A 24,278-nucleotide genomic window follows, 5' to 3' on the forward strand; every position below is an offset into this window, starting at 1 on the left:
TGCTGTTGTCAGTACATAAGCACAGTTAATTTTCAGGTTAGCTTCCTCTGACCTTATTACCTAATGACCTTCTGCAGTGCATCTAGACTGCACTTTACTGAGCTAATATTCTACATGGGTCTGCAGACAAATGTCATAAAAGCTGGAATTGCACCACCATGTTTCACTACCCCGCCACTTGCATAGGTAGCACAAGCTCAGCAGACCAAGTGATGGTCTTGGTGGTACTGGCAGACTTAACACCACGCCATACTGGGTGGATTTTGTGGTACACTAGACTTGAAACAGGAGGGGAGAGGGGGCGGGTGGAGTTGGCAGTGGAGAAAGCCCAAATGAGGCAGAAGGAGGGGGCTTCTGTCACTGTCTGCCAAAATCCAGCCCCCACCACCCTGCTTGCTCAGCGGTGGAGGAAAAGCTTATCCCCACAGTGCCTGTCTGCCTGGAAACACAGGGTAATGTGATAGCCATTATGCTTGAGATGCAGCCAAACTAGTGTTTTTGAACTTTTTATTTAAGACTCAAATCCCACTGTCAGTATAGACACTCATATTTATTCAACCACCATAGTCTTACTTTTGGATTATTTCCTTCTGACTATCCCAATATGAGGATATTTGAATTGACACGCTTCACAGACTAATGTAGTCTTCTAGAAAGTCATTTAATCAGACAAGGAAGATTTTGAATATTTTCATATGTATGGGGTCTGTGTTTGCATGTTGAGACGCCGTCTGGCTTGTAGAGTCATGATTCTGTGCTATTTGGAGCTCTGGAGACGAATCTCAGACAGTGAACTGTGGTAGTTAATGTCTAGAGAGTTTGTCTGGCACCCTACCCAGGGTGTGTTGGAGCTCCTGTGATATGACATCAATATGATCTGCTATCCCCATCTCTCTCTGCCATTCTCAGCCTGGAGGCAGTGTCACAGGGTGCAGGCTAGACTAGACCGTGGTATTTGGTCTCTGTGGAGATTTTTAGATTTGAGAGCAGCTGAGGTGTGCATTTCTGTTCAGGTGTTTGTGTTCATGTGTGTTTTATGTTCACACAGCAGCTGAAGTTTAGAATTGTGTGTTCATGTGTGATCTTCTCTCTCATCTGAGGTGTGTTTGTGTTCTCATTTTCATGTGTGACATGTTTAGACAGAAGCTGAAATAGTGTTTTCTCTCCTCACCAGGTGTGGGACTATGAGACAGGAGACTTTGAGCGGACGCTGAAGGGCCACACTGACTCTGTCCAGGACATCTCCTTTGACCAGACTGGCAAGCTGCTGGCCTCCTGCTCTGCAGACATGACCATCAAGCTGTGGGACTTCCAGGGCTTTGAGTGCATCAGAACCATGCATGGTGAGGGGAGAGGATGGGTGGGACTGGTTGGAGGATATTATATGTCTTAGACTATGAGGAGGACCAGGGATGGTGAGGTATGTCTGTTTGGTTCAGGCAAAGCATGGATAAGCAATTCCCAACGTGTATGTGAGAATGTGTTTGGATGGTGCGTTGGGACACAGGTGCTACCGATGCTGTTCATTGTCACGTATGCTATGGCTCATCCTCACTGAAGTTCATGGCAATCTGTTCCAATTCACAGAAAACCCAGTGAAACAAAAGAGCTTCACACAACAACCAAATGATCTGTCACACAGGCTTTAATGTTAATGCCAGCCATTCCACACTTCTTAAAATCCTCCCCAATCTAACTCCTATAGGCGGTGGGGACTTGTTCTCTCACCATCTCTGTCTCTCTGAGGAATTCAGTCATTTGCACCGTTTAATATTAAGATTTGGAGGGCAGAATATGAGAAGCCTTTTTGTATTCACACACACACACGTACACCCTCAAGACAAGGTGCTATTTCTCATATCAGCACTCTAAATGTACCAGTCCTTAGGCAGTGTCACTGCCCCCTCCCCTCTTTTAAATCCTAATTGCTGCATAAATTGAAGCGGCATATCTTACGTGTGCCTTCAGGCCCCACTGAAACAGGAGGACACCACTGGAGTGGCTTTCCTATTCCATTGGAACTGTTGAGAGCTCCTAAAACATATGAAAACTTAATGTTTGACATCATATGCCCCTTAAAATCTCCGCCAAAATGTCCCAAAATGCCCGGACTGAGAAGTATGAAGGAATATGAAGGAACATGAAGGAATATGAATGCTTAATGTAAATAAGCTGAAAATAAGCTCTTGACTAGGACTCAGTCATTTTTTAATCCATGTTTGACTTGTAAAGGTTTTCTGTGTGTGTGTGTGTGTGTGTGTGTGCGCGTGTGAGATATTAGCAGTCTCTCTCCAATCCGTTTTGGGTGTAATTTACACCGCGTCAGTTAGAGCTGGCATGTTGCCCCAAAACAGACAGGCTGTGTTCACACTGTGAAGAAACGAGAGCTCGGGGACCTCTTCTCTTTGTCTCCATCTCTCTCTCTCTGCGCCTGCCAGTTCCACTGCGCCATCTTTCCAGTCATCCTCCCATCCCCTCATATTCTCATCCTTTCATTCTCCTTGAGTTCCTTTCTTCCTCTAATTTTCCTTCTCTCCTTCCATTCTCCTTAACCAATTTCCCTTCTCTGTAACCAATTTCCCCTCTTTCCTCACCCTTTCTCTTCAACACCTTTTTCTCTCCCCATCTTCCTCTCCCTCTCCTTCTCTCATCCTCTTCCCCTCCTTCCCTGCATCCCTCCCCTTCCCACCAGGCTGGCTGATTTGGTAGTGAAGATTAGGAGAGATTTTGGACAGTCAGTTTAATTATCCTCTTCACTCAGCACCAGATAGCAGCCCTTTTGTGAGGCTTTCACCACCCATTATTATAACAGCCAGTAGCGCACTGTGGGGCTACTGTGCTCCCCAACACACACACGCACACTTCTCATATTTTAAGCTTGCCTTTTAGAACCTACTTATCATTTCTGTATCTTTTTAGCAGATAAAAAATGGCTGCCCTGGTGACTAGGTAATTAGTTGCCTCTTCTCCAGGAACAAAGACACCCTGGGTGTAATTGGCTGTCTCACTACACATGTTAATTGGCTCATTTGGACAAAACCTATTTTATGGCATGTTTAGTTCCGGGGACTTTATCAAGGGGATGGTTAAGGACTTCTTGTCAAAGTGGGTGGCATTCAGAAATGGAAAGGTTTTGGCAGGAATTGCTGGCTAATGCTTTTAGCCCAAATTCGTACTGCCACTGTCTAAAGTACAGTACTTGAACATTTCACCAATAGATATTTCAGTCACCAAGGGAAAGGGGACACCTAGTCAGTGGCACAACTGAATGCGTTAAACCGAGACTTGTCTTCCATATTTAATCAGAGGTGCGGGGGCTGCCTTAAATCGACGTCATAGGTGCCTGGGTGAGCATTTGTTGTTGGGGGTTGCTCAAGGGCAAAATTGTTCTACCTTTTCTGCTTGACAATTCGAACCAGCAACCTTTTGGTTACTGGCTCAGCTACCTGTCGTCCAGTAAAGGTCTCATTGTATTGTCTTTTGTTTTCCAGGACACGATCACAATGTTTCGTCCGTAGCCATCATGCCCAATGGAGATCATATAGTATCTGCCTCTAGGGACAAAACCATTAAAATGTGGGAGGTGGCCACTGGGTAAGTACACTGCATAATAGCAGTCAGTGCTCACCATGAGCCTAAATGTTATTTGAAAAGTTCCCTATGCTTCTGCAAAGCAAGCAACCATCTTTAACCCTTCTTCCCACCCGTCAGTTACTGTGTGAAGACGTTCACGGGCCACAGGGAGTGGGTGAGGATGGTCCGGCCCAATCAGGATGGCACCCTGATCGCCAGCTGCTCCAATGACCAGACTGTGCGTGTGTGGGTGGTGGCGTCCAAAGAGTGCAAGGCCGAGCTGCGGGAGCACGAACACGTGGTGGAGTGCATCTCCTGGGCCCCTGAGAGCGCTCATCCCACCATCTTGGAAGCCACCGGCTCAGAGGTGAGAAGGTGCTCGACACGAAGATACTGATACACACACACTTCACGAAAGGCTTTGTCTCCTCTTTGGTCCCCAAAAGCAGATCATGCAACCCCTTTGTCGTCAAAACACCCACTGCTGACTCTTCAAAAGCACCTTGCCCTTATGCCCTGTATTTGGATCTGTTCCAAAACCTGTATGTACATACAGTGGGGCAAAAAATTATTTAGTCAGCCACCAATTGTGCAAGTTCTCCCACTTAAAAAGATGAGAGGCCTGTAATTTTCATCATAGGTACACTTCAACTATGACAGACAAAATGAGAAAAAAAAATCCAGAAAATCACATTGTAGGATTTTTTTTATGAATTTATTTGCAAATTATGGTGGAAAATAAGTATTTGGTCACCTACAAACAAGCAAGATTTCTGGCTCTCACAGACCTGTAACTTCTTCTTTAAGAGGCTCCTCTGTCCTCCACTCGTTACCTGTATTAATGGCACCTGTTTGAACTTGTTATCAGTATAAAAGACACCTGTCCACAACCTCAAACAGTCACACTCCAAACTCCGCTATGGCCAAGACCAAAGAGCTGTCAAAGGACACCAGAAACAAAATTGTAGACCTGCACCAGGCTGGGAAGACTGAATCTGCAATAGGTAAGCAGCTTGGCTTGAAGAAATCAACTGTGGGAGCAATTATTAGGAAATGGAAGACATACAAGACCACTGATAATCTCTCTCGATCTGGGGCAAGATCTCACCCCGTGGGGTCAAAATGATCACAAGAACGGTGAGCAAAAATCCCAGAACCACACGGGGGACCTAGTGAATGACCTGCAGAGAGCTGGGACCAAAGTAACAAAGCCTACCATCAGTAACACACCACGCCGCCAGGGACTCAAATCCTGCCGTGCCAGACGTGTCCCCCTGCTTAAGCCAGTACATGTCCAGGCCCATCTGAAGTTTGCTAGAGAGCATTTGGATGGTCCAGAAGAAGATTGGAAGAATGTCATATGGTCAGATGAAACCAAAATATAACTTTTTGGTAAAAACTCAACTCGTCGTGTTTGGAGGACAAACAATGCTGAGTTTCATCCAAAGAACACCATACCTACTGTGAAGCATGGGGGTGGAAACATCATGCTTTGGGGCTGTTTTTCTGCAAAGGGACCAGGACGACTGATCCGTGTAATGAAAGAATGAATGGGGCCATGTATCGTGAGATTTTGAGTGAAAACCTCCTTCCATCAGTAAGGGCATTGAAGATGAAACGTGGCTGGGTCTTTCAGCATGACAATGATCCCAAACACACCGCCCGGTCAACGAAGGAGTGGCTTCGTAAGAAGCATTTCAAGGTCCTGGAGTGGCCTAGCCAGTCTCCAGATCTCAACCCCATAGAAAATCTTTGGAGGGAGTTGAAAGTCCGTGTTGCCCAGCAACAGCCCCAAAACATCACTGCTCTAGAGGAGATCTGCATGGAGGAATGGGCCAAAATACCAGCATCAGTGTGTGAAAACCTTGTGAAGACTTACAGAAAACGTTTGACCTCTGTCATTGCCAACAAAGGGTATATAACAAAGTATTGAGAAACTTTTGTTATTGACCAAATACTTATTTTCCACCATAATTTGCAAATAAATTCATTAAAAATCCTACAATGTGATTTTATGGATTATTTTTTTTCATTTTGTCTGTCATAGTTGAAGTGTACCTATGGTGAAAATTACAGGCCTCATCTTTTTAAGTGGGAGAACTTGCACAATTGGTGGCTGACTAAATACTTTTTTGCCCCACTGCGTGCCCTAAGTAAAATGTATATGTGTGTGTATTAGAGGTCAACCGATTATGATTTTTCAACGCAGATACCGATTTTTGGAGGACAAAAAAATCCGAGACCGATTTTAATCTGCCGATTTTTAAAATGTATTTGAAATAATGACAATTACAACAATACTGAATGAACAGTTATTTTAACTTAATATAATACATTAATAAAGCCTCAAATAAATAATGAAACATGTTCAATTTGGTTTAAATAATGCAAAAACTAAGTGTTGGAGAAGAAAGTAAAAGTGCAATATGTGCCATGTTAGAAAGCTAACGTTTAAGTTCCTTGCTCAGAACATGAGAACATATGAAAGCTGGTGGTTCCTTTTAACATGAGTCTTAAATATTCCCAGGTAAGACGTTTTAGGTTGTAGTTATTGTAGGAATTATTGGACTATTTCTCTCTCTACCATTTGTATTTCATTAACATTTGACTATTGGATGTTCTTATAGGCACTTTAGTATTGCCAGTGTAACAGTATAGCTTCCGTCCCTCTCCTCGCTCCTACCTGGGCTCGAACCAGGAACACAATGACAACAGCCACCTTCGAAGCAGCGTTACCCATGCAAAGCAAGGGGAACAACTACTGCAAGTCTCAGAGCGAGTGACGTTTGAAACGCTATTAGCTCTTAGCGCTAACTAGCTAGCCATTTCTCATCACATCGTTACACCAGCCTAATCTCGGGAGTTGATAGGCTTGAAGTCATAAACAGCAGAGCTGCTGGCAAAACACACCAAAGTGCTGTTTGAATGAATGCTTATGAGCCTGCTGGTGCCTACCATCGCTCAGTCAGACTGCTCTATCAAATCATAGACTTAATTATAACATAATAACACACAGAAATGCAAGCCGTGGGTCATTAATATGGTCGATCCGTAAGCTATCATCTCGAAAACAAGGCGTTTATTCTTTCAGTGAAATACGGAACCGTTCCGTATTTTATCTAACGGGTGGCGTCCATCAGTCTAAATATTCCTGTTACATTGCACAACCTTCAATGTTATGTCATAATTACGTAAAATTCTGACAAATTGGTTCGCAATGAGCCAGGCGGCCCAAACTGTTGCCTATACCCTGACTCTGCGTGCAATGAACGCAAGAGAAGTGACACAATTTCACCTGGTTAATATTGCCTGCTAACCTGGATTTATTTTAGCTAAATATGCAGGTTTAAAAATATTTACTTCTGTGTATTGATTTTAAGAAAGGCATTGGTGTTTAAGGTTAGGTACACGTTGGAGCAACGACAGTCCTTTTTCGCGAATGCGCATTGCATTGATTATATGCAACGCAGGACACGCTAGATAAACTAGTAATATCAACCATGTGTAGTTATAACTAGTTATTATGATTGATTGTTTTTTTTACAAGATAAGTTTAATGCTAGCTAGCAACTTACCTTGGCTTTACTGCATTCGCGTAACAGGCAGTCTCCTTCGTGGAGTGCAATGAGAGGCAGGTGGTTAGAGCGTTGGACTAGTTAACCGTAAAGGTTGCAAGATTGAATCCCTGAGCTGACAAGGTAAAAATCTGTCATTCTGCCCCTGAACAAGGCAGTTAACCCACCGTTCCTAGGCCGTCATTGAAAATAAGAATGTGTTCTGAACTGACTTGCCTAGTTAAATAAAGATTAAATAAAGGTGTAAAAAAAATAATAATAATATCGGCAAAATCGGCGTCCAAAATCACCAGACATGTTTGAATCAGACCATGAAATGAAAAGTACAGGAGGTGCCCCTGTGAATATCCCGCTCTTCTCAGTTTTATGATCATGCATGTCCAATTTCAGCTACATCCGATTTAAAACATATACCCTAGCAGGCAGTTAGTGGCCCTGTCAAGAACCTTGCCTTCCTGTCTGCCTCGATGCCTGAGCACAATGGTACACAATGTCCCATTTTCAGATCTCACGGAAGGAGCGTCAGACAGTTTTTCCTCTTTAGCTCTCTGTTTCTGTGTTTACCCATTTGAATGGTTGATGTGCTAAGTCGATGCAGTGATGGTATTGTTGAACTTGGCTAAGGCTCAAGCCAGAAGAGTAGACGCACACACACACGTAAACACACATGTAAACATACATACCCCATTACGCTCGCCTTTAATCACTTTTTTTGAAGACTTAAAGAACTTGGGGCTTAGTAGCAGATCCGGTTCAGATAGGATTGTCCTGTCATCAATTATACTGTCACACTTTATGTTCTATGAACTGGGGGTGCTGAGATGAGCCTGCTCAGGGGAACCCACACTGTTAGAACACCCTCCCTGTTGCAGAACTCGGTGGCATGTAATGGCTTTTGTATCTCTGTGTGTATAATACCCCACCCACACATCTGGCCATGCTTTGTTTGCCTAGTGCCCAATAAATAATTAGTTGGTTCTGAAGACAAAATAAATGGTTACAGTTGAATTCAGAAGTTTACATACACTTAGGTTGGAGTCATTAAAACTCGTTATTCAAAACTTCACTAATTTCTTGTTAACAAACTATAGTTTTATCAAGTCGGTTAGGACATCTACGTTGTGCATAACACAAGTAATTTTTCCAACAATTGTTTACAGATTATTTCACTTATTCACTGTATCACAATTCCAGTGGGTCAGAAGTTTACATACACTAAGTTGACTGTGCCTTTAAACAGCTTGGAAAATTCCAGAAAAAGATGTAATGACTTTAGAAGCTTCTGATAGGCTAATTGACATCATTTGAGTCAATTGGAGGTGTACCTGTGGAGGTATTTCAAGGCCTACCCTGAAACTCAGTGCCTCTTTGCTTGACATCATGGGAAAATCAAAAGAAATCAGCCAAGACTGCAGAAAAAATATTGTAGACCTCCACAAGTCTGGTTCGTCCTTGGGAGCAATTTCCAAACGCCTGAAGGTACCACATTCATCTGTACAAACAATAGTACGCAAGTATAAACACCATGGCACCACGCAGCCGTCATACCACTCAGGAAGGAGACGCGTTTTGTCTTCTAGAGATGAACATACTTTGGTGCGAAAAGTGCAAATCAATCCCAGAACAACAGCAATGGACATTGTGAAGATGCTGGAGGAAACGGGTACAAAAGTATCTATATCCACAGTAAAACAAGTCCTATATTGACATAACCTGAAAGGCCGCTCAGCAAGGAAGAAGCCACTGCTCCAAAACCGCCATAAAAAAGCCTGACTACGGTTTGCAACTGCACATGGGGACAAAGATCGTACTTTTCGAAGAAATGTCCTCTGGTCTGATGAAACAAATATTGAACTGTTTGGCCATATTGACCATTGTTACAGTGCCTTGCGAAAGTATTCGGCCCCCTTGAACTTTGCGACCTTTTGCCACATTTCATGCTTCAAACATAAAGATATAAAGCTTTATTTTTTTGTGAAGAATCAACAACAAGTGGGACACAATCATGAAGTGGAACGACATTTATTGGATATTTCAAACTTTTTTAACAAATCAAAAACTGAACAATTGGGCGTGCAAAATTATTCAGCCCCTTTACTTTCAGTGCAGCAAACTCTCTCCAGAAGTTCAGTGAGGATCTCTGAATGATCCAATGTTGACCTAAATGACTAATGATGATAAATACAATCCACCTGTGTGTAATCAAGTCTCCGTATAAATGCACCTGCACTGTGATAGTCTCAGAGGTCCGTTAAAAGCGCAGAGAGCATCATGAAGAACAAGGAACACACCAGGCAGGTCCGAGATACTGTTGTGAAGAAGTTTAAAGCCGGATTTAGGTACAAAAAGATTTCCCAAGCTTTAAACATCCCAAGGAGCACTGTGCAAACGATAATATTGAAATGGAAGGAGTATCAGACCACTGCAAATCTACCAAGACCTGGCCGTCCCTCTAAACTTTCAGCTCATACAAGGAGAAGACTGATCAGAGATGCAGCCAAGAGGCCCATGATCACTCTGGATGAACTGCAAAGATCTACAGCTGAGGTGGGAGACTCTGTCCATAGGACAACAATCAGTCGTATATTGCACAAATCTGGCCTTTATGGAAGAGTGGCAAGAAGAAAGCCATTTCTTAAAGATATCCATAAAAAGTGTCGTTTAAAGTTTGCCACAAGCCACCTGGGAGACACACCAAACATGTGGAAGAAGGTGCTCTGGTCAGATGAAACCAAAATTGAACTTTTTGGCAACAATGCAAAACGTTATGTTTGGCATAAAAGCAACCAAGCTGAACACACCATCCCCACTGTCAAACATGGTGGTGGCAGCATCATGGTTTGGGCCTGCTTTTCTTCAGCAGGGACAGGGAAGATGGTTAAAATTGATGGGAAGATGGATGGAGCCAAATACAGGACCATTCTGGAAGAAAACCTGATGGAGTCTGCAAAAGACCTGAGACTGGGACGGAGATTTGTCTTCCAACAAGACAATGATCAAAAACATTAAGCATAATCTACAATGGAATGGTTCAAAAATAAACATATCCAGGTGTTAGAATGGCCAAGTCAAAGTCCAGACCTGAATCCAATCGAGAATCTGTGGAAAGAACTGAAAACTGCTGTTCACAAATGCTCTCCATCCAACCTCACTGAGCTCGAGCTGTTTTGCAAGGAGGAATGGGAAAACATTTCAGTCTCTCGATGTGCAAAACTGATAGAGACATACCCCAAGCGACTTACAGCTGTAATCGCAGCAAAAGGTGGCGCTACAAAGTATTAACTAAAGGGGGCTGAATAATTTTGCACGCCCAATTTTTCAGTTTTTGATTTGTTAAAAAAGTTTGAAATATCCAATAAATGTCATTCCACTTCATGATTGTGTCCCACTTGTTGTTGATTCTTCACAAAAAAATACAGTTTTATATCTTTATGTTTGAAGCCTGAAATGTGGCAAAAGGTCGCAAAGTTCAAGGGGGCCGAATACTTTCGCAAGGCACTGTATGTTTGGAGGAAAAAGGGGGAGGCTTGCAAGCCGAAGAACACCATCCCAACCGTGAAGCACGGGGGTGTCAGCATCATGTTGTGGGGGTGCTTTGCTGCAGGAGGGACTGGTGCACTTCTCAAAATATATGGCATCATGATGAAGGAAAATTATGTGGATGTGTTGAAGTAACATCTCAAGATATCAGTCAGGAAGTTGAAGCTTGGTCGCAAATGGGTCTTCCAAATGGACAAGCATACTTCCAAAGTTGTGGCAAAATGGCTTAAGGACAACAAAGTCAAGGTATTGGAGTGGCCATCACAAAGCCCTGACCTCAATCCTATAGAACATGTGGGCAGAACTGAAAAAGCGTGTGCGAGCAAGGAGGCCTACAAACCTGACTTGGTTACATCAGCTCTGTCAGGAGGAATGGGACAATATTCACCCAACTTATTGTGGGAAGCTTGTGGAAGCCTACCATAAACGTTTGATCCAAGTTAAACAATTTAAAGGGAATGCTACCAAATACTAATTGAGTGTATTTAAACTTCTGACCCACTGGGAATGTGATGAAAGAAATAAAAGCTGAAATCATTCTCTCTACTATTTTTCTGACATTTCACATTCTTAAAATTAAGTGGTGATCATAACTGACCTAAGACAGATAATTTTTACTAGGATTAAATATCAGGAATTGTGAAACTGAGTTTAAATGTACTTGGCTAAGGTGTATGACTGCAACTGTATGTCCTCCTCGTGCATGCTTAGCTGCTGAAGATGATATTTGATTTTAAAATAGTAGATGGATGGTAGTTTTGGTGAATATGGAAAAAATATGATTTATACTGCACCACAGAGCTTGTGGAAATGGAACAATTGAATTTTAAGTGCAAATTTGGTCTATCACATATTGCCCTCAGCTGTAAGGTCCCTCCAGTGCAAGTTTGCTCTACTCTGTGTTCAGATACACTCTTACAGTGCCTTCGGAAAGTATTTAGGCCCCTTGACTTTTTCCACATATTGTTAGGTTACAGCCTTATTCCAAAATTAATTAAATTGAAAAAAACGATCTACACACTACCCCATAATCACAAAGCAAAAACTATTTTTTAGAAGTGTACACATTTTTACAAATGTTCAATACAAAACAAATGTCACACTTACATCAGTATTCAGACCCTTTACTCTGTACTTTGTTGAAGCACCTTTTGGCAGCGATTACAGTCTCGTGTCTTCTTGGGTATGATGCTACAAGCTTGGCACACCTGTATTTGGAGAGTTTCTCCCATTGTTCTCTGCAGATTCTCTCAAGCTCTGTCAGGTTGGACAGCTATTTTCAGGTCTCTCCAGAGATGTTCGATGGCGTTCCAGTCCGGGCTCTGGCTGGGCCACTCAAACATTCTGAGACTTTTCCTGAAGCCACTCCTGCGTTGTCTTGGCTGTGTGCTTAGTGTCATTGTCCTGTTGGAAAGTGAACCTTTGCTTCATCTTGTAACTCTAGCATAAAGGCCTGATTGGTGGAGTGCTGCGCAGAGATGGGACAACCTTCCAGAAGGACAACCATCTCCACAGGGGAACTCAGGAGCTCTGTCAGTGACCATCTGTTTCTTGGTCACCTCCCTGACCAAGGCCCTTCTGTCCTGATTGCTCAGTTTGGCTGGGCAGCCAGCTCTAGGAAGAGTCTTGGTGGTTCTAAACTAATTCAATTTAAGAATGATTGGGTCCACTGTGTTTTTGGGGACCATCCAATGCTGCAGAAATGTTTTGGTACCCTTCCTCAGATCTGTGGCTCGATACAATCCTGTTTTGGATCTCTACGGGCATTTCCTTCGACCTCATGGCTTGGTTTTTGCTCTGACAGGCACTTTCAACTGGGGGACTTTGTATATACAGGTGTGTGCCTTCCCAAATCATGTCCAATCAATTGAATTGACCACAGGTGGACTCCCAAGGATGATCAATGAAAACAGGTTGTACTTGAGCTCAATTTCGAGTTGTAGCGAAGGGTCTGAATACTTATGTAGATAAGGTAGTTATGTTTGCAAATGTTAAATAAAAAATTTCTAAAAGGCTGTTTTTACTTCATTGTTATGGGGTGTTGTGTGTAGATTGCTGAGGATTTGTATTTATTAATCCATTTTAAAATAAAGCTGTAACAAAATGTGGAATGTCAATGGGTCTGCATACTTTCCCGATGGCACTGTATCTATGCAGAGTCTGTCCTGCTCTTGAGACGCATTCTCTGATAACTATTCCGTTTGTAGTCCATTTCCCCTAATGCTAAGGTGCTATTTATTTATCGAAGGCTGTGGTACAAAAATGCATTTATTTCAGAGGGCTGCTGGCAGCACATAGCCCTTATAACAAAATAATCATAGGGTTGATATCCACCAAGTGAACACTGCTAAAGGTTCTGTATTGGCAATTTACGGCGGCAATTGGAGCTCATCGTATTCGTTCTCTCCCTGTGTCCTTCCAGTCTAAGAAGAGTGGTAAGCCGGGCCCCTTCCTGCTGTCTGGCTCCAGAGACAAGACCATCAAGATGTGGGACGTCAGCATTGGGATGTGCCTTATGACACTGGTGAGTGGACCATTAATCATAGACATTCGATAATGGTCATTCTGATTCATGCAGTTTTTAATTGAAAAATGTCCCCATTAGTGATGCCGACTCCATTCTTCACATAACATGACTTGAATTGTAATGTGATTGACCTTCTTGAACCCTAGTCTTAACCGAACACACTGTCTCCGGTTGACTGGTTTCCCGAACTAAGCATAGTTTGTTTTAGTCAAGGAGCAGTCTGGGGAAACTGGCACTAGATTTTGTATTTGAAAATTAAAGAGAGCCGCACACTCTAGGAGCTCAGGTGCAAAAATGTAATTACCAACGTTTCGACAGCCAAGCTGTCTTCATCAGGGTTTATCAGGGTTAGATTTTGTATTAACAATTCTAACCAAACACTATTGTCCCAGGTTGGCCATGATAACTGGGTGCGCGGGATGCTTGTCCACCCCGGAGGCAAGTTCATATTAAGCTGTGCTGACGACAAGACCTTAAGGATCTGGGACTACAAGAACAAGCGCTGCATGAAGACTCTGAGTGCCCATGAACACTTTGTTACCTCTCTGGGTAAGCCGCTCTCAATCTTCTCTTCTCCTACAGTCACAGTCAGCGCCAGTTACTGCTGGGTCTTTTTTAGTAGGCACACAGTAGCAAAATGTTTGCGCTGAGCTATGAACTGATTATTATTATTATTTTTTTAACAACTATTTGATCTGAGTTCTGTTCAATTATTTGAATTCAATTTAGTTTTTTTTTTTCTGTGAGCTTAATGCGCACATTGCACAGCTTCTCTAGAGATAAATTAGATCCAGCCTGAACTGTGTGACATAGTAGAGTTGTAGTTTCCAACAGGCCAATATTCTACATAGTTTAACGCATAAAGCGGTGTAATAAACTACAATGACCATAATCCATTGCACATCTCCTTGTCCAGTCTTTCTTTTATGCCTACTAGGGAAGAGGGAAGAATTCACAATCGTGAGATGATATAGAGAGTCATAAAAAGTAGTCATAAAAATATGCCTTATTTACTTTGAAGAACTACAAAATAGGGATTTTGTCAGACACCATATGCAGCAGCTCTGTAAAGATGAGATGATTACTAGTCATCAAATAAAACAAATGTAATATACACAACTGAAATATTTAAATTATGGTTAATAAGTGATGAGCAGTAATAGGCAGTCACTATCATCATGTTACTTTTATTTAATGTTTTATTCTGTTACAGCATTCAATCCACATAATGCATAGTGCATTTAATGCTTAAAAATATTATTGAAACTGAAATAAAAAAAAAAAACGTTATTTTTTATAATCGAACAGAACTAACCTCAAAAAGCTCTAATCACTCAGTACTACAAAACATTTTGCAACGTGAAACAAACATTTGATTTCATCTCAGTGGCTAAGTTCAGGGAGTACCTGCCTGTATCTCCATGTCCTTAGTGAACTCAACCCTGGTGTTTCCTGAGTTGTTAGTTCTTTGTTTGGTGGTTTATTGAGGTGTGAGCTAGGAGGCTCTGCATTAACCCCCTCGGGTGCATCATGCTATAGGCCCCAGAGTGAGAGGATCAGGCAGGGGTTAGACAAAGCTGTTTTGGACGTTGGTTGAATGGGGTTAGGGATAGATGGATAGGAGAGGGGTGGGGGTTGTAGAGTTATGATAAACTGGTCTTGCCTGGCTCAATATACTGGGGGCTGCTAGCTGGCAGCTGGGGTCTAAGAGGTAGACAAATACTCCAGGATTTTCCCAATTTTCCTCAAATCTGATTCTTCTAAGCGGATCAAGGCTAGGGAAGTCTCCGGAGAAGGAGACTCCAGCTATCCAGCCAGCTTTCCTGTCAGGCTAGTGCTGTTTGAAGCCTCAGCCTCTGAAATCTAGCCACACACACACAGAGCACTGCTGTAAGCTATTGTTTGGATATTTTGGGGGGAGAAGACAAAAACACCTTTTGTTGAGGTTGATGTGCTGTGCTTTTCTGTGTGATGCATGTACCAAGAGGTAAAGAGCTTTGTCTAGTTAATGAAATGCCCCAATTCAACTATTGATAATAAAATAATGATATATTCAGGTCATACTGCTAAATGGAATATGCTTGATAAATGGCCTTTAATGTGGAAGTTAACTAATTATTCTGCCACCTCCTCTGGATAGAACCCGATTCTCTCTCTCAATTAATTTCAATTAAATTCAAAGGGCTTTGTGGGCATGGGAAACATGTTCACATGGCCAAAGCAAGTGAAAAAGACAAATGATCTACTCTTCCTTTGTACTGATGCCCTTTCTCCTCCTCCTCAGATTTCCACAAGAATGCGCCGTATGTTGTCACCGGGAGCGTAGATCAAACAGTAAAAGTGTGGGAGTGTCGCTGATCCGACCAGGCCTAAGAAGATCGGACCACCATCATCCCAATTACCACCCCAACTCCTCTCACCCCACCTCCTATAGGCCTCATTCCACCCCCCCCCCCCCCCACATCCCACCTAACACTATCTCTTTCATCACCTCTGGTTACACTCACACACCATGGTTAATACCTTATCCTGTCATCACGCTCTCTGGTCCAATAACTATGGTCCTTTTATGTACATTATTCTGGATGTAGATTGAGCTATTAAATGTTACACAGCAAAAAAAGTGTTCTTGCATGGTGATGATGAATCCAAAATTGTATACTGTAAATTTACATAAGGTTGTCTAGAAGTACCATAGGTTTAACATGGGTGGGGCTGGCTAAGTCTGTTGTCACATGCAGCCTTACCTACCTACTTATTGAAGGCAGATGTTTCTTTGTGTGCGTCACAAATGCCACCCTATTCCCTACATGTTGCAATACCTATGAACAGGGCCTATGTGCCCTGATCCAAGGTAGTACACTACAGGGAATAGGGTGCCTTTTGGAACACATTCTTTGACTGGGTGTAAAACGTAGGGCGCTAACACTGATAATTTAAAAAAACGACTGTCGTTTCTTTTCGTGTCAGATTTATTATTTTTGTCACTTTTTTTTCCCCCTGTTTATTTTATTTTTGTTATTTTCTCTCCTTTTCACTGTTGTAGTCTGTCAGTGACCTTTTTGAGGGGGAAAAGGAAAAGTATAATCCCTTGATGTCGGAGGATATGAGATTGTCTGTCTGTGGGGGTTTTGTTATTGGAATAATCTGTAGCTTTGTAACATCACTTCTGAAGTGTGCATACCATTTCTCTTCATGTGGAACTAGATAATATATTAATGGCTGCATATACGATTGTTTCAAACTGTTGTCTATCTTCGGTCATCTGGGGGTTGAGAAAACAAAACAGCTTTGTACTCTTGTCATGACGACGCGTCCTAAACTCAGTAGCAAAACCACACCTGATAGGCTTAGAATTATCCTATCCAATGACTGAATTATGTTTATTGAATCGGAACCTTTCTATATTGGCATCTGAATGAATTAACCTGGCTAGGCTGCGCAGCTGGTGCCCTTATTTCAGTGGGTTAGCATTTTGGCTGAAAACTCAGTGGACTGATGACTTTCAGGTTAGCATTTAGGCAATGTGAGCCGATAGCGTGAGGTTACTCCTCCCTGAAACGCTGCCCCCTGTCTGTTCGGACTGGTACTGGACCGTATGGTTGGCCGCAACTGATCAGGCGACCGACCGCCTCAGCCTTTCTTTAGCACTTGGCCCTTTAGCAACTGACTTCAGGGATATCACCTCTTTTTAATCTCAAGCACTTGAAAAGAAAGACCTTTAGGTGTCTCCCTCCCTCTGTAAGATGTCTCACTGTTGTCTCAAGTCTAACCTGAGTGATTTCCATTGGACTCAACTGAACCTTCTCCCTTTTTCTAACCATATGACGAATCAGGTGTCAGCTGGGTTTTATTATCCCTTATACTACAGGAATCATGTAAGAGATTTGATGCTCAGTTGGCCATTGTCTTGTGCTGCTTGCTTCTATGGGCTGTGTAAATTAGGGAGGGTAAGCTTAGCTCTGGATGAAATATGCAAGTTTCAAATGAGTCGGACACAGTCAGAGAGACGTCGTCATAGCATGACAAGGAGTCAAAGTTGCCCCTCTGGTTTTGATGTGCAAAATATCTCCCTGGAAAAATACAAAGAATTGAGAGGTAACAAAGCTGTTTCTGTGGGGGAGAAAGACATGTAAACTAAAGCTTTTTACTGAGCTGTAGGTAAGTGTCCAAATCTGTGTTTCCACTGAACTGACTGGGTAACTTTCAGGGGATTCATTCATTCAGTTGGTGATGAAATCAAATGCTAGCAGTAGACATGCTAATGAATGATTGTGTTCTCTGTACAGTAGAGGTCTGATGGTTGTAGTTCTTGTATAGGGATCTTCACCCCTAAGACTACATACAGCAGCTCCCTTGCCACAGACCGACGTTGGTCTTGGGCTAGACCTACTAGGATCTGTTTGTGCACAGGAGAATGCTTAGACACCATTCCTAGGGAAGAGCTCTTGGGTCAAAACTCTTCAGGACTGACTCTAACACATTGCAGTAGTCTCTGGGGTGGCAAGCACATCTGTATCCTATTCTGTTCATCTTAATGAGCTAGAAGGCTGAAGAAATAATGAAAAATGACAATTGGAACTAATTCTAATCTAACCAAATCTATCTATGACAATGGAGACCAACCATTCCCCCCAACAACAAAAAATAACATCTTGCTTCCTACTCTGCAGCAGGTGAGGAAGAATCCTATTATCTTGCACATCCCTGCTTTTCGTTAGCTCTTTGGTCCTTTGTCCGACTGGGGACCGAAGAGAAATTAAGACTCAATAAAATGCATAAACAAAATATCATTTTTTTAAATCAGCCTTTTTGCATTATGATGCAATTCTGTAATAATAAAATACTCCACTTACTTAACTGATTTTATTATTTTAAGCTTATTTGCTGAATAACTTCCTGTTCCTCTTCCTGTGTGTATTTGATTGGATGTAGCTAGCTGCTGCTGTTGACCTCTGAACCCTCATAGTGGCTAGTGTGATGAACCCTTTGACCTGTCGACAATACCACTGCTGCATGTACCCCTGTTGTACCAGAGGCTGAGCCATCTGGTCTTGTGAGCCTTTCTGGTTCAAGTGCTATGATGTAAGCCACTGAACACTCAGGCCGAGTCTGAAATGGCACCCTATTCCCTAAAATTAGTGCACTTAAGACGCAGACTCAATCAGCCACAGGCCACTCCGCTAAGCTGTCAAAGGCTAGTCTGTCCACTTGACAAATTTATATACTGTAAAAAGAGCGAGAAGTAGGATAAGAGAACACCGTCTCTTATGAGAAGGGGTGGTACCCCTACTGTTGCTTGCCAGTAAGCAGGTGTATTGTCCCTGTGTATCTATGTATGTATACTGTGTATTTTGCATATTGACTTTTCAAAGACACCAGACAGGTTGGCTCAGGCTGGCTTGATGGCTGCAGACAGACCTCACTGTACTTAATGTGGTTGTTTGTTGCTGCTGAAAGGAGGACAGATCTGTAAATGTATGAACTGGCTTCTTCATTTCTCTATATGCGATGGGATTGTGGCAGACTAAAGATGTTCTGAGAGAAAAGAAGCCTCCTTGAGAGAATACCACTTATGCCTCCTCTAGACTAGAGACCCCCATGTATTTAATCAGACTAGACAGGTCTTTCTCCAAGCACCTTTCTCTGTCAGTCAGAGGGAGGGAGAGACTTTGATTGAAGAGTCGGCGTGAGTTCATTCCGTTACACCAACCATCGATAGGACAATTGGACATGGTGGTGCTGATGCACCATAAAACGTGTTTTAGCTGAAACCCAAAAAATGTAACTACAGTAAGATGACATGGTTTAGCTTCAGCATTCAGATGTCCTGATCTGTTCTGTTCTCAATCCTAGGCTAAGTTAGCTTCCTGATTTAAGCCGATTCTCTCTTTAGATTGGCTTAATTCAGGATTACCATATCAGGTTCCTTGTGTGTAAATTCTAAACCAGGCCTGAAGTGAGCCTAAATGGATATTTGACTTGACTCTTATTGTTATTAAAAAAAAACTCAGCTTTCCTTTTCTTGGGTTAGACAAAAAAGGTCTATAAACAAATTGTCCAGAGGGAGAATGTGTGTCTCCCCTTGTAATATAGTTGTCATTGAATGAATGCTTTCCATAACTGTGCTATTGTACCTTCCCTGTGAAAAGAAATCACTTTTTGCCATTTGCAGCTCCCAAGCAATCCCTATGCTGCACTGGCTAGGTGGATCAGAGGGACTGGCAGACAAGCTTGCACTGTCTGTTGGTCCTTCCCCCCCAGTCTCAAGTCCATCTGTCTGCTATAATCTGCCTTGTGAATAGATTGAGGGCTTCAGACTTCTCACAGCTTGAACAGGATTTATAGTTTTGCTTTCAACGTCTTTCTCACTCTTCACACAGCAAAATTGCTAACAAAATATCTGGATGTCATTATTGTTTGCAACATAATTAAAGAAAAATATGTAAACGTTGTCCTTTTATTGGGTTGGAGGGGGGGTTCTCAACAAAGAACATGCACTGCTTGATATATTACATGTCTACCACAGATCAGTTCATTTAGTGATTTTCTGATTTTGAGCTAAAGGTTTCGGGGAAAGCGAGTCTTAACATTTCATGATTTTCTTCAGCGAATGGCATGTATTTTTTCTTGGGTAGAAAATTATAGATCATTAAATGATCATAATTACATATTGCCAGTATACTGTGTGTGTGAAGTATTAATATAATGGTAGGGATTCATTTTTAATGTTCACAGCTGTTATGTATGCCAAGAGATGATGGAAACCATACTTGAAACAGAATGTGATTGACAATTTACATTAACAGACCCAAAAATCTAAATCTTACATTTCTAAGACCATGTTGGTGTCTTTGCAAAATAAATAACTAATCTACCAGATAAGTGCATGGTTCCACCTGGCTGGCACCTTCCTGCTATGTCTAATTGTCTGACTACACTAAAAATGTCTCATGATCTTGAAAAATATCGATGAAGTGTAAAATGCAGCTCTGGGAACAGATTAATCATGCTGAGCAGTTTAGGTTATGACTCAAATATACTTGCTCAAGCAATATTTTAATTAACTTGGATACATTTGTGCAAGTGTCAATCTGTTTTACTGTTGCCCCTTTGCAAATGTTTGACTGGGTGGGTAGGGTGTACAATTGCCATCATTTTGCCGTCTGCTTCTGAATGAAGGATCATTTGTATGTGGAGAATAGATCACTCAACCACACACACTCAACATCAACTATAAATTGTTGTCGGGATACTACTGATGATATGTAGCCTCAACCTATCATGCTTCAAAATATCCATGCTGGCGGGATCCATACCTCAATTGAAGTAGGAATGTGAAATAGTTAGGTAAGAAATTATGGTTAAGGTTTAGAGTAGGGACTAACCAAAGATCCCGGATAGCCCTGACCCTTCAAAATGTTGACTGTTTTGAATGCGCTGAATATCGACGTCAATCAATGTCTCGTCGCAGAATTGTGACTTCGTCCACCATCACAGAAGAAACGCTATATCGTTTATGCAAAAAAAGTCCAACGTGAGTTCTCAGATCGTGTGTACAAGACAACTCTACATACGAATATATTCCCGAGCGAATATTTCAGGTATTCAAGTTACTACCATTATAGCTAACGCTAGGCATCTCATTTAGAGAGGTCTTATATAGCCATCGTGTTGGCATGGAGTTGAAATGTGCTTTAGCTAGGTGGCTAACTTGCAGTTTACTGATTTAATGCGTTTAGTTAGCTAACAAGCTAGATACTATCCCCATAGTTTTACCTTTTGTATGTAGTATTTTACACGCATTTATGTCAGTTAGCTAACTTTTTAGCGTTCCAACCCTTTTTAAAAATGTACAATCGTGTGTCATGTGTTCTTCCTCCATAATGAAGTGAAAATGTCATTAAACAGGTCAATGGAACCGCTACAAAGACAAGCCCCCGGACTTGGCCTACTCGGCCTCCAAGTATCCAGACTTCGAACAGCATGTCCACACCAACCTGGGTGGCAGAGCTATGTATTCATTAGCTACGGAAATCGTTTTAAGAACCAAACGTGAGCAAAACTATAAGTTGTATTGGACAAATTCTGGTAGTTAGGACCCTCCCCGTTTCGTTCCGGTTGCTTCCACTGAGCTAAAGGGTTGCTTCCATTTAAGAAACGTTTTGCAACAGAATCGGCGCAATGAATACGCCCCAGTACATATGCTGTAGCCCAGTTGTTCCCAACTCAGGTCCTCGAATATCCCCAACAGTTCACATTTTTATTGTAGCCCCGGATAAGCACGGCGTATTCAACTTGTCAACTAATCATCAGGCACTCAATGAGTTGAATCTCAGGTATGTTTGTCCCCGGCTACAACAAAAATGTGCCGTTGGGGGTATTTAAGGACCGGAGTTGGGAGCCACTGCTGTTGACTATGACTTAGTGTCAATTTGTGCCACTATTTATTTGGTGTCACACCAGTAAAACCCATGTGTGTGGCAGAATTCGTTTTTTTTTATTGAGTGTTGCCAACTCCCCCCCAGCATGTTCTCTCATTACTGTAGTTTTCTCACCTGTGTGTGTGTGTGTCCAGCTAGCAGGTGACAGGGAGAACTCACAGTAGGAGGGGCAGAGAGTTGGAAGGAGAGAGGCATCAAAGACAGTTTGATTTTCCTCTTATCACACCATAAAAAAATGTTTTTCTCCCTTCCTCTTTCGGAGGAAATGGGGGTTCCAGATTTTTTGTATTTAGACAGGATGACGTTTTTTTATTTATTTTTATTTAATTGAACCTTTATTTAACTACATTAACGGACATCATTGCTAACAACCATGACGATTAGTGACCTGGTCATGGTGCTATAGTTTGTTACAGACGTTACCCATAGACACTAGCTTCCCATATAACTATTGGAGCAGGGTTTAGACAAATGCCTGTGGTTGCTTGTGATGTTCATCGGCTACAGAGGAAGAAAAAGTGATCACTGAAATTATTAATGCATGCGCTACAGACAGAATCTCAGCTCTGATGGGGAGGAGTGGAAAGTTGGAAACCAGGAGGAACCAGGGCTGGAGAGGGAATGGAAGGTGCAGAGTGGGGGGTTAGGGGGTCACACAGTCTGAGGGAGGGAGACCGTCTCAATTCTCCCTGACTGGAGGGCAGGGTCTGCCAGCCAGTAATTGGGACACACACAGGGATGTGAAATATGCAGAGAGAGAAGAGGGGGAGATGGAGGGAGAGGGACAGAGCGTGAAGGATGGATAGAGAGAGACGGAGGGACTGAGAGGTAGAGAGCTTTGGGGCTGCTTTCTATCTCCGAGTGGCTTTTCAGATCACATCTCTACTGTCAAGATTGTCTTCACTTTTACTCACAGAACAAAGACTTGAGAGAGGTTTCTCTCACAGAACTGACAAGGGGAAAGATTGTGTGATTGTGACTGCTGAGTCCTGTCACATCACATCATGGTGTGCTTTTGTGTAATTTACTCCCCTTCTGGTTGTGGGAAAAACAAACACGATGGCTGCTTAAGTCAGAGACAGTCAGTTCGTCAAATTTCTGCCCTGCTAGAGCTGCACCTGTCAAATGTAAGTGCTGTTATTGGGAAGTGGGAACGTCTAGGAGAAACAATGGCTCATCCGCGAAGTGGTAGGCCACACAAGCACACAATGGAACCGCTGAAGCGCGTAGCGTGTAAAAAATAGTCTGTCTTTGGTTGCAACACTCAGTACTGAGTATCTATATCTAAATCGGCCGATTTAATCGGTATTGGCTTTTTTTGGTCCTCCAATATATTTGCAATAATGACAATTACAACAATACTCAATGAACACTTATTTTAACTTAACATAATACTTAAATAAAATCTATTTAGCCTCAAATAATAATGAAACATCTTTGGTTAAAGTAATGCAAAAACAAAGTGTTGGAGAAGAAAGTAAATATGTGCCATGTAAAAACGCTAACGTTTAAGTTCCTTGCTCAGAACATGAGAACATATGAAAGCTAGAACAATCCTTTTAACATGAGTCTTCAATATTCCCAGTTAAGAAGTTTTGGGTTGTAGTTATTATAGGACTGTTTCTCTTTATACCATTTGTATTTTATATACATTTGACTATTGGATGTTCTTATAGACACTATAGTATTACCAGCCTAATCTCGGGAGTTGATAGGCTTGAAGTCATTAACAGCGCCGTGCTTCAAGAATTGCGAAAAGCTGCTGGCAAACGCAGGAAAGTGCAGTTTGAATGAATGCTTACGAGCCTGCTGCTGCCTACCACCGCTCAGTCAGACTGCTATATCAAATCATAGACTTAATTATAATATAATAAACACACAGAAATACGAGAATTGGGTCATTAATCCAGGAAACTATTATTTTGGAAACAAAATGTTTATTCTTTCAGTAAAATACGGAACCGTTCCGTATTTTATCGAACGGGAGGCAACCCTAAGTCTAAATATTTCTGTTACATTGCACAGCCTTCAATGTTATGTCATAATTATGTAAAATTCTGGCAAATTAATTACGGTCTTTCTCAGGAAGAAATGGTCTTCACACAGTTCGCAACGAGCCAGGTGACCCAAACTGCTGCATATACCCTGACTCTGCTGGCACTGAACACAAGAGAACTGACACAATTTCAGGCACCGCATTGATTATGTGCAACGCAGGACAAGCTAGTTAAACTAGTAATATCATCAACCATGTGTAGTTAACTAGTGATTATGTTAAGATTGATTGTTTATTATAAGGTAAGTTTAATGCTAGCTAGCAACTTACCATGGCTCCTTGCTGCATGCACTCGCGTAGCAGGTGGTCAGCCTGCCTCGCAGTCTCCTCGTGGATTGCAATATAATCGGTGTCCAAAAATGCAGATTACCGATTGTTATGAAATCGTTATTGAAATCGGCCCTAATTAATCGGCCATTCCGACTAATCGGTCGACTGGTACATACTGCTGTAATGCTATGAGGTTCGTAAGGATAGTGTAGCTAACATACCGGTACATACTGCTGTAATGCTATGAGGGTCATTACTTTATTACATTGCTCAACATTTTCATAATATTTGTC

At 42.1% G+C, this 24,278-nt stretch overlaps 1 protein-coding gene across 4 annotated transcripts in view; it reads left to right on the plus strand.

The window, feature by feature from the left end:
* LOC110507703 (lissencephaly-1 homolog A) overlaps window positions 1-19,665 on the plus strand; it is a 62,516-nt gene extending 42,851 nt beyond the window's left edge. For all 4 annotated transcript variants that reach the window (XM_021587865.2, XM_021587863.2, XM_036965823.1 and 1 more), the window contains 6 exons: window positions 1,175-1,343; window positions 3,492-3,594; window positions 3,712-3,940; window positions 13,111-13,212; window positions 13,608-13,764; window positions 15,500-19,665. In XM_021587865.2, the coding sequence (XP_021443540.1) occupies window positions 1,175-1,343; window positions 3,492-3,594; window positions 3,712-3,940; window positions 13,111-13,212; window positions 13,608-13,764; window positions 15,500-15,573 (834 nt within the window). In that variant the 3' untranslated portion in view covers window positions 15,574-19,665. The remainder of the gene's footprint in view (window positions 1-1,174; window positions 1,344-3,491; window positions 3,595-3,711; window positions 3,941-13,110; window positions 13,213-13,607; window positions 13,765-15,499) is intronic.
* Window positions 19,666-24,278: the final 4,613 nt, after the last annotated feature.

Source organism: Oncorhynchus mykiss, chromosome 27 (assembly GCF_013265735.2).
Source record: "Oncorhynchus mykiss isolate Arlee chromosome 27, USDA_OmykA_1.1, whole genome shotgun sequence".
NCBI classification, from domain to species: Eukaryota; Metazoa; Chordata; class Actinopteri; order Salmoniformes; family Salmonidae; genus Oncorhynchus; species Oncorhynchus mykiss.